Here is an 11,366-nt window from a genome sequence, read left to right as displayed (position 1 = left end):
TCCTTCCTTTCTTTCTTTCTTTCTTTCTTTCTTTCTTTCTTTCTTTCTTATGTATGTGAGTATGCCACCACTGTCTTTAGACACACCAGAAGAGGGCATCAGGTCCTATTACAGATGGTTGTGAGCCACCATGTGGTTGCTGGGAATTGAACTCAGGACCTCTGAAAGAGTAATCAGTGCTCTTAAGCGCTGAGCCATCCCTCCATACCCTGTTTGGAACTTTCACAGGCACAGTGTACCCTGAACCCTTGACTTTTCACAAGGCCTAGAGATCACCTCCAAGCTGCTGTGAACAGGGTGAAAGAACCCTGGTTACACAACTGTTCCCTTGGCCTGAGGGGGGAAGCATTCCCTTTAACAATTGACAGCAGACATTTGTCTTCATAAGCAGGTTAAAACAGTGACTGTTTCTTGTTTACATAGTACTTGGTAGGAAAGAATAGAAAATACTTCTTTTTCTTATACAAACATGACAGTATCAAGCAGCCCGATTTGTTATTTTCTCATGATTATAGCAGAACAAGTTAAGAATCCTGTCGGTACCAGTGGACATTTTGTGCCAAGAGAGCAAGTTGCATCTTTACCCTGGTCAGCTGGTGTTTCAGGCCCGAGTCTGTTGGTTAGCTTTTACTTTTAGAGTAGCTCTTTCTTAAAAAAAAAAAAAAAGGATCACATAAAAAGCTTTTAAAAACTTATCTGCCCCTCTCTTCTGGGAATAACGTCTTATGAGCTGTGCCCTAGGCTGTTGATACTTGGTACATTTAAATTGTTTTATTCCTTTTCCAGAGACCTTTTACCTGACGATTTTGTAGTTTATACCTACAATGAGGAAGGCTCCCTACTCTCTGAGCATCCCAATGTGCAGGTACTTTATTTTCTTTTTGATACTTTGAGAGTTTAAAGCCAACATATACAAAGTGTGCTCTTGTCAGGTGCCCAGGCTGTCCTGTTGCCAGCCCCACAGGACACCTCCCATATACATACATGACGGCTCTGGAGGAGACTGGTCTTTACTGGGCGACTCTCCTGTGCTTAATAGTTAGGATTTGTGTTTAAAAGATGGGATGGTGGGGCAGGGTGGTGGGGTGGTGGGGTTGTGGTGTTGTGGTGTGTGGTGGTGGGGTGTGGGGGTGGGGTGGTGGGGTGGTGGGGTGGGGGGGTGAGGTGGTGGGGCGGGGTGGTGGGGTGGTGGGGTGGTGGGGTGGTGGGGTGGTAGTGATGATGTTTTGAAGACTGAAGGTTTTACTGTTTTGGTGAAATATTAGTATTTAAAAGCACACCTTCCTTTTGTTGTTCATGTCCAGCAGAATCACATTTCTTTGTTGCCATGTATTCTGATGTTCTGATGTTTTTGCTAACATCCTTGAAGAGGTGTGGTCCTCTCTGTCTCAGGCAACACAACACTCAGGGATAGAGCTGGACTGGAATCTCCAACTGGCAGCCGAGCTTGGCCTTGTAGTGTCTTTTCTTCTTGGAGCAAAGCATTTCTAGCTTTGCTCAGGAGGAGTGTTTTATAGTCCCTTTGGAACTTACACATTGCAAACTTTTTTGCAATAGTTTTAATGAGAAATCTTTATTCCTATTGACTGTATTATTTTACTTGAACTTTTTTCTGCCTTGCTAGATGGAATTATGTGTGTCAGTAGAATTCTTCAAATGAACAGGATGCAAATTCTTTAGTTTGCACTATACAAAAACCTAAGGAAATGCTGACTTCACCCTGTCTATTTCTAGTCCACGATCTCATTCCTTTATCCTAGTGTGTGAGCATTGTTTAATAGAAAGCTCATAGAAGAGATGAAATTTACATTGTAGTTTATACCAGATTAAAGATAATCTATTTGGTTCAACCATCTAGAGAGTTCTATGGTAAGAAGCCACAGAACACAGTTGCTACCACTCAAGCCATTGCTGTTCCTTCTTAGAGTCTTCTTTTCATCCAGACACTGTTAGGCTTGGATCCTGGCTCTGGTTTACTGTCTGGTGAAGTCCTAGCCACCTGTTTGTGCTTTGATATCTATCTTCACTCTAAGAATGGAAATAATAGTTGTGACTTCTCGGAGTTACTAGGAAACTTTAATAAATTAATTCTTGGGGAGTGTTTATAAGAGATAGTCTAGCTCGTTATAAATAAATGTAACTATTATTCATTACTGAGATACTATCTGCTGGAAATTGCAAAAATAGATTTCAGCTGTATAGAAACTTCAATAATTTGAGCTTATAGAATGGTAGTATTTTGATAGATGGTTGGAAAATATCAGGTATGAATATGAGGCGTTTCAATGATTTCTTGGTTATTTAGTATTGTTCATGTAAATGAAAGTGTGTCTGTAGAGTTGGAATACAAAGTCAAACCTGTGCTGCTCCCATTTCTTCCCATGGAGCTAGGTCATCCCTTATCATAATGACATACCACTGCCTGCAGTACACTGTTAATTAGAGTAGACATTCATAAACTGTAAATGTTTTCTTCTAGGATTCTACTTCTTAAGATTGAAGCAATTCATAAAGCTGTCTTCTGATTATCACAAGGCTATTTTTAATACTAAGAAGAATGAACACATGAGTTACTATGTGAAATACGCCCCAGATTGTGATGTCTGAGGATTTGGGATGGTCTTGGGACTCAGTAGAAAAGCTGACAGCTAGCTCTTATGCACGGATGCAGACGTGCTAACTCGTCTGTGAACAGATTGCCCAAAGCTCCCTGGGCCCTGGGCTAGTGGCATGGTCTGTGGTCAGTCTGCTTTGTTGTGCTCGTGCATTTCCAGTTGTGTGTTTCAACATGGCGCACAGTAGGCATTTCTCTACGATTGCCTACTGTCTGACTGTCACTTGTGTAAAGTTACAAACATGACTTGTGTTTTTGAGAAGTAATGTTGGGGAAGGGAGAATTTCCGTTCTTTGAAAGTTTGCTGGAATGATCTGACAGAAGTTAACAAATGCAGATTTATTAACACACAAAAGGGGAAGGACTGCACAGTGTAAGAAAATCAGTTGGTTACAGCTAGCCTACACAGCTCTCCTGACACGCTCTCGAGACTCACAGTGGGGAGCATCATGGGAACAGTAGCTAACGTGTAGGAGAACCTACAGGCTTGGAGAACACGCAGCAACCTGGGACAAAGTCCACTTGGCCTTAGAACAGACAGTAGTCTGTTAATGTTCCTCTGAGTACTGAATGGAGAGCAAGAGTATGTAACAACACAAGTCTGTCTGAGTGTGTTGACAGACTGCAGGCTTTCATCCCATACCTCTTCTCCGGGTAATGACATTTTAGTGAAACTGAAGGTATTGGGTCTTTCTTGACAGATCTGGTCACGTAGGTAAGGTAACTGCAGCACAGCTAAATTGAGTGCTGTGGAAATACTTCATAACGTCAAGTTATTAAGCAAATGTCATCAGGTTGGTAGATTGCAGGGTCACCTGTTACGACTGACCAGCTTTGGTGTTTCTCAGTGTGTCATATCCATGACATATTCTACCCAGAGTCCTGCTGCATAGTTGTTAACAGGAGTCAATAACTGGGTAAGGGTTTGACTTCTGGGTTTTTCCTCTGGAAAGTTACTACTGAAAAAGTTACTGTTTTTACCTTTAGATTTAGAGTTGTGTAAATCCCTCCAGTCTCAAGTTTTTGTATTTAGTTCCATGGTTTGGCATTTGCTTCAGATCTGTTGTTACTGTGAGGGTGGTCATGTGATCATGTTTTCTTTATGTGTATTGGTGTAGATTTGGGAATTCTTTCTTTCCCCATGTAAGAGCATTTGTAGACCTTCTGTCCTTTGTCAGATTTCCTACTCAGTATTATGACAATGGTCTCAGCCTTCCTAATGCTGCAACCCTTTAATACAGATCCTCACGTTGTGGTGACCTCCTTCCCCCAACCATGAAATTATTTCATTGCTACTTCATAATTGTAAATTTGCTACTGGTATGAATTGTATTATAAATATCTGATATGCAGGATATCTGATATAGGACCCCTGTAAAGGATTGTTTGATCCCCAAAGGGGTCATGACCCACAGGCTGAGAATGGCTGATTTAAGAGATCTTTATATGTAAGTATAGTAACTTTGTTATGTAACTTAAAAATATTTCCTGTGGTCTTTTTTCTAATTCCATTCTTTTTTTTTTTTGAGGGCCTTATATTTATCTGTATCTTTTAATGTAGAAGCTTGTATTTTTTTTTAATGTAGTAAAGGGGTTTAGTTTTTTTCTTTAATCACACCTAGGTATTCTTTTTATTATTATTACTTTGGGGATAGAGTCTGACTGTGTGTCCTGGAGCTCCGGCTCCTCCTGCCTGAATCTCTTGAGGGATTGACTACATTAATGCACCATCATACATGGTGCGCCTAGGTTTTGAGTGATAGCCAGGGAGGTTTTCTCTCCATTCATCTGCCTAGGGTAAAAAGGCACTTATTCACATTTTCTTGACCATTCCATATGCTTTCAGTTTTCATATTTTGAATTTTGATACATCTGGAATTTGTTCTTATACAAATTTTTCTGTTTTCCACATGTCTGTTAAGTGGGTAGCAGGGTTTGTTTTTAAAAGTATGTCTTTGCCCAGTGTGCTCAGATGTGCTGGAAGGTAAAGCCCTATAAGTACTTGGGTTTGTTGACAGACTTGCTTGTTGGCCCGGATGTCAGTGTCATCCTGTTTACTTACCGGGCCTGATTTGCACCTACATGTCTGGTAGGGCAGGACTTCCTATGCTGTGACTTTTCTAATATGGTGCTTGAGTCTCTCTCAGGTGGGAAAATGTCATGGCTCAGGAGCTTTTCTGTTGTTGAGTGATACTGACTTTGGCGTTTTTAGGTAGTTAAGTTCTTACCCCAAATTAAGGCCTTACTTAAGCCTTATAAGATAGCTACATAATATGTTAGTGTAACTAATGTGTCTTTGGAAGAAGAGAGAAACTTATGCAGACTGGCTCACTGCCCATCAAGCCTTCTCAGTCCTCAACAAGGTCCTTACTCAGTTGTCTGTTGATTTTCCCTGGGCCAACTATGACTTAAAATGTTAACTATGCAGTTTCTGGGCTGAAAGGTCACGGGAGGACTGTTTGTCGCTGGCATCCTTGTGTACTTGTTCAGGTGACAGCAGATCGTCTCCAGATAGTCCGAAGCATGCCTTCAGTGGTGTTTTGTAGGTTATCAAATTCAGAATTGCAGTGTCTTGATGGGTTTGACAGCGCAGCAGTATTTGAAGAGCATGTGTATTTTTCATTTAGAGCCATTGTCATTATCGAGGCTACGTGGAGGGAGTGCAGAATTCCGCGGTTGCTGTTAGCGCCTGCTTTGGACTCAGGTAAGGACTCTGCTGTTTCCCCTTCCTTACTCCTGCCCTTGCGTCTCCTCTCTGTTCCAAGCTGAGTCATTGGTGTTTAACAGAGTTGGATTTTCCTTTGATGTTACTAAAGACCTTTCCAGCCAAGCTTCAGATAGTCTTGGGATGCTCGTTTAGGAAAACCTAGTAATTGACGAATTATAATATCCAATGGGAGAACTTCATTTGATTTTTTTTTTTTGAGACTACAAAAAATTTGGTATGTGAAACAAAATATATTTTAAATTTCTATAGCACTTTGTAAATTTTTCTCCTATATTATTTCATGCAATTCTCATGGTGACACAAAAAGTCTTACTATAATCATATTCAGAAAAGCAAACAAAGTTTAGAGAAGTCTTGTCCCATGCCAGTTGAAGTTATAGTAATGTTGTTATTGTTGTGGAACTGTCCTGGTTGGTCGATTGCACAATCTGTTGAACTAATAGATACAACTTTTCATCTCAAATCAGCTATACTTGATGGTTCCCATTGTCTTCAGTTAAGAAACAACTCTTAAGTGGTTACTATGTGCCAGGCAGTAGTCTTTAGTATTTTATGCATCTTGAATAATTTAATGAGAACAATTCTGGGTAGATTGTGCTCTAAGGCAAAGGATAAAGGACCTGCTGAGAGACTCTGGGTGAGGAGAAAATGTTCTCTGGGCTCAGATTCCGGTGCCAGGTCCAGCCTTCCGTCTCAGCTGCTCTGCAGCCTCCTGTCAGAGCTCAGTAAGCGGAGGGTCCAAAGTTGCCATCTGTGTTTGCTGGCCTCTGCACTGTGCTATAGCTTCTTCTGTGTGTTAGAAACTAGGACCTGAATTCAGTTTCTGATGCGTGTTCTGTATTTGTTTTTCCTTACCAATGGTTTGTGTCCCCCACCGTTTAGAGGACTGCTGCATTTGGAGAATGCCAGTTTTGGAATTGAACCTCTGCACAACAGCTCACACTTTGAGCACATATTTTACCCGATGGATGATGTCCACCAGGAGCCTCTGAGATGTGGAGTCTCTAACAGGGACACAGAGAAGGAAGCCACACAGGGGACTGAGGAAGAGCATCCGAGTGTCACCCAGCTGTTGCGTGTAAGGAGCAATAGCACTCTTCTGGGTTCAGGCTGTTTTTAAGAAATCATTCATGTCACCTGAAAACGGTGATCGTTGTCTTTTCCCAGCTCCACCCAGTGTGATCAGACCCAGGGTATGAAGAGATGAGCAAGGTGTGGTTCTGGCGACCGAGAGGACAGCAGTCTGAATTTTCTTTTTAAAGATTTATTTATTTATTTATTTGTTTATTTATTGTGAGTTCTCTTCAGACACATCAGAGGAGGGCATTGGATCTTACTACAGATGGCTGTGAGCCACCATATGGTTGCTGGGAATTGAACTCAAGACCTCTGGAAGAGCAGTCATGACTGCTGAGCCATCTCTCCAGCTTGGGGAGTCTGAATTTTAAGGGGTTAAATCTTAGGCAGTGATCCTATTAGGTGTTTTTGTGTAGTCATTACACTCTGACTTGGAACAGGGGAGATTTTACTCAGATACCTCAGGGTCTAGGCTGGAGGCAGAAAGAGGGAGGGAGGGGAGGAAGGAGAAAGGGAGGGAGAGAAGCAGCATTTGAATTTGAGATAATTATTACCTCAGATACCATCCAAGGACACTCAGGGGCCTGCTTTGAAGGCTTCTTACGGGTGCCCTGGATGCTCAGGCTGTAGGCCTGTTATGGTTCCCTGGATGTTCAGGCTGTAGGCCTGTTACGGTTCCCTGGGCCAGCTTAACTCAGCTACAGGGTTCTCCACCGTGGGTGCAGGTTTTTTTTTTTTTTTTAGGTTAAGGGGCCTTTCCCACAGTGCTGGCATCCAGCATATTTTAAATCAGCTGACACCTGACCATGACATTACTTCGTCACCTTTTCTTCCCCAAACTCGTTAACAGTTGGAAAGCTGTTAGGTGGTTGCTTTTTCTGTTTTGTATGAATGTCTGTAAAAGGACAGAAGGAAGTCATGTTTGTACACTGGTGACCCCGCCCCACCTTTTCCTCTCAGGGTTCAGGAGATGTCTTTTTTTTTTTTCTGTATTATCATGATAATCACATTTCCATGTACAACTTATATGTATTTTAATTAAAAATAAAACATCCCAGCAATACTACTGCTTTGAAGACCGAGACAACCCATTTTATCTCTAGAGCTTTTAAAATACCAGCTAACACTTTCTTGTTTTATTGACATAGATATGCTAAGTACAACAAGTTATACTGTTCACAGATGTGAAATCACACGACTAGCTCTCAGGCTTGACTGTTACTCATACAGAATGTGTCTGGTCACATAACAATTTCCACTTTATGGTGCTTGTGTTTTAACAGAGAAGAAGAGCCGTTCTACCTCAGACCCGCTATGTGGAGCTGTTCATTGTCGTAGACAAGGAAAGGGTAGGAATTGATGACACTCCCCCCCCCCCCCGCTTTTTCATGAAAAAGCAGTTGAGAAGTAACTTAAGAAGGAAATAAAAAACATGATAGTGCATTAATTAATTAATTAATTAGTTAATTAATTAATTTATCGACAGGGTCTTGCTATGTCTTGAGCTCCTTGTCTCCTGACCTGAGTGCTGGAATTATGGGTGTAAACTCTTGCTCCTTAACTTTTTCCGTAAACCTAAAGGGGACAGTGCTCCCGGCTCTTTGTGGTGACTGGCTAGTGCTGGATTTGTCACACAGCCACCTACGGTCTTGAGAGCTTTTCAGATTACTCAACAGGCTGAGCCTGCAAACCAGGAGAGTTGCCTGCTCACTCATGAGGTAGATTTGCTTTGTGCTCTTCAGAGCACATCTTCCTCACCCTAAGAGTCTGGGTCCGGGCCTGGCATGCTTTAGAAGTACTTAGTTTCAGGGTACAGGAGAGCACCAGCACTTTCAATATTTGTCCTTAAAGACCAAGCTACTGTTTTACTTAGAGATGCTGCATCTTCAGTTACCACAGGATCATCAGTTTCTGATGCGGCTCGTAAATAATTTAACATATAGATTATTGGAAATGTCCTGGGTGACTTTGATCTTTTATGTCTGTCTGAAAAACTATTTATAGGAACTATTCAATTGGCAGATCTTTTCTTGTAAGCCATAGAGAACATTTTGAGATCGTTTTTCCTGGTTTTACAAGTCCCTGACTGCGTGTAGGTTGGTAAGAGCCCTGGTTAGTCAGAGCCACACATACACTCCGCGTGTTATGACCCCGGTGGTGGAAGGGAGAATGGGAAAGAGAGCCAGCGTGAGCCTGCACCAGCTGCGGTCGCAAAGTTCTGTAGAATGTCTTGAACAAGTGGCAAAAATAGCGATTAAAGTGTTTTTCTCTATCATTCTCTCCAGATAGACTGGTTGTGTTCATATTGAAATGGTTCAGAGTAAAAGTGGTCCCATTTCCGCCAAGCTCTGTTAAGTACAGGATCTGCTGAACAGATACAACCACAGATTCTGTTGTTAAGACCTTTGTCACGGAGTGACGTCACAAACCCTGTAAGACTTTCTGTTTGTTAGCAAGTAGGCTGTTCAAAATAACATTAAAATAGACATGCTAATTTAGCCAGATATAAAAACTAGGGCTCATAAAATATTTTTTTTAACATGGTAAAGTTTCTATATATATATCTGTTTTTCTAACCACATATAATTTTTGAACTAGTGATCCTGAACTAATCTCTCATTATTACTTTAGAGTAGGGTGTAGAAATAGTTTATTGTTGTTGTCATTAGCCTAAGAGATAAAAGATTAGGAAGTTTATTAGTTTTTCATTCTTTTATTTAAGCTTTTTGTTTGAGATTATACCTTTGTGAAAATCAGAGAATACTTTGCATTAAAATCAGTAAAAATAACATTGAGAAGAAAATTTATTCTAAAGTTACTAAATGTGTCCCTTAGTGTGTTAATTACTTGTTGTTGCTGGGTTAAGGGACCCAGGCTAAGACACCTTACAGACGGAGTGTGTTTTGGTTTATGGTTCCTGAGGGTTAGATCCATAATGGTGGGGACAGCATGGCAGCAGGTGGCAGCCATGGTGGCTGAGCTCAGAGCTGAGAGCTCACATCTCTACGGGAACTCAAAGCAGAGAGAAAAACTGGAAATGGGGGAGGGTTTGACTTACAGAGACATCCTCACCTCCAGTGACATACTTCCTCCAGCAAGTCCCCACTTCCAACCTCCCCAAACAGCCCCATTGCCTGGGGACCAAGTGTTCAAAAGCCCGAGACTATGGAGACATTCCTCATTCAAACCACCACACTGAAATCGGTTCATTTGAAGTGCTGGTAGGTGTCTAGCTGCCTCCTTTTTTGTTCAGAGGAAATCCTTGGCATTGGTCTTCAGTGTAGACGTTGCAGGCGTCTTTGCTGTGTCGTTGCTTGTGATCATGCTTTCCCTCCTTCGTCCTTTCAGTATGACATGATGGGAAGGAACCAGACTGCTGTGAGAGAAGAGATGATTCGCTTAGCAAACTACCTGGATAGCGTAAGTTATATTTTTCTTCTGTGCTGCCCTCTCGTAGTCTCAGAGCAGGATTCAAAATGTGTCATTTCTGAGCTCTGTCAGGTGTATAAATGTTTGTTCTGGAAGTTTTCAAATAATGTTTAAAAAGAAATCAGAGCTGTAGACAAAATGAGAAGAGCAAGAGATTTCATGTCAGTCAGTGTCTGCCATATCTCCAGAGTAAATCGGGAAGGGGGGCACTGATGGTTATGAATGCACCTTCGCTTTCCTCAGTTGAAGGAATAGTGTTTTTAATAATGTGAGAGAGAGATACAGAGACAGAGATAGAGAGACGCAGAAAATAAACAGACTATGAAAAAGGAAAGTCTTGTCATAAAATTTACTCAAAACCTTTACCTTCCTATATTTGTCAGATTTTACAGTGGGAATAAGATGGAGTTTGAATCTTAGTTCTCCATCCTCGATGGTTTTCTATTCTGGGGGAGGGAATCCTGTTTTTAATTAATTTTATTAATTTTTTATTTTAATTTTTATTAATTTTTAAAATTAATTTTGGTTATATTGCTTCATAAATATTTTAAAGTATTTTTCTTCACTGGATGACATACATCTGAAAGCCCAGTGACTGACAGGAGTTCAAGATCATCCTTAGCAATACAGGAAATTCAAGGCCAGCTCGGACCTGGGCCCTCCTGTCATAGCCAACTCCCAGTTTGTCTCACGTTCTTAATGTATTTTATGTATTTATCTTATTTTTGTTTCCTCCCCAGATGTACATCATGTTAAACATTCGGATTGTGCTAGTTGGACTGGAAATCTGGACAGATAGAAATCCTATCAGTATAATCGGAGGAGCTGGAGATGTGCTGGGCAACTTTGTACAGTGGCGGGAAAAATTTCTTATAACGCGCCGGAGACATGACAGTGCACAGTTGGTTTTGTAAGTGGCTTTAAGCAAATGCTATGAATGAAGTGATCTGAAGAATGACTTTTGCTGATTTTGTAGCAGTGGTATTACATTCTCTCACATGCAGAAGCATTTGTATCTGACTTGTCCCTGCCTTTACCCCATGTCTTTCTTTCTTCTTTTCTCATCTTGTTACAGCATATTTTATAGTTACTTTTTGTGAAGGATTATATGGAAGGAAAAATATTTGATTTCTTGCCAAAGACATTGTCGCAGAATCAGCATAGAGTTTAAAGATTATCTCACTTTGAGCTCTGATTATCCTAACTCATATCTGCTGAGGTTTTTTTTTTCCCCTAGTGTTTTGTACCTGTCTTTGGCTGTTTGGCTAGGTATAAAATTCTGACCACAGAAGTTGTTTCTCTTTACAAAATTGAAGGTAATCCCTTGTGAAAATATTTATTGTGTTGCTGTCTTTCCTCACTGACATTTGTTGAATGAATGTATATAATACATTTTTAGAAATATTTTTAACCCAGAAGATCACACCACCAAAGAACTACCCAAAAATGGCTTGTGTATGCAAAGGCATCATCATTTTTATAAAAAAATTTAAAAGATTATGTTTGTAATACTAACCT

General features: G+C 40.8%; 1 protein-coding gene across 1 annotated transcript in view; it reads left to right on the top strand.

Moving 5' to 3' along the window:
• Adam9 (ADAM metallopeptidase domain 9) overlaps window positions 1–11,366 on the top strand; it is a 65,947-nt gene that overhangs the window by 12,455 nt on the left and 42,126 nt on the right. The window contains exons 4-9 of the mRNA XM_028768172.1: window positions 787–865; window positions 5,242–5,318; window positions 6,225–6,420; window positions 7,703–7,768; window positions 9,768–9,839; window positions 10,589–10,758. Of these exons, the coding sequence (XP_028624005.1) occupies window positions 787–865; window positions 5,242–5,318; window positions 6,225–6,420; window positions 7,703–7,768; window positions 9,768–9,839; window positions 10,589–10,758 (660 nt within the window). The remainder of the gene's footprint in view (window positions 1–786; window positions 866–5,241; window positions 5,319–6,224; window positions 6,421–7,702; window positions 7,769–9,767; window positions 9,840–10,588; window positions 10,759–11,366) is intronic.

Source organism: Grammomys surdaster, unplaced genomic scaffold, assembly GCF_004785775.1.
Source record: "Grammomys surdaster isolate TR1022 unplaced genomic scaffold, NIH_TR_1.0 185, whole genome shotgun sequence".
Lineage (NCBI taxonomy): Eukaryota > Metazoa > Chordata > Mammalia > Rodentia > Muridae > Grammomys > Grammomys surdaster.
Note: the sequence above shows the minus strand (reverse complement) of the source record. Positions and strands in the feature narration are given on the sequence as shown.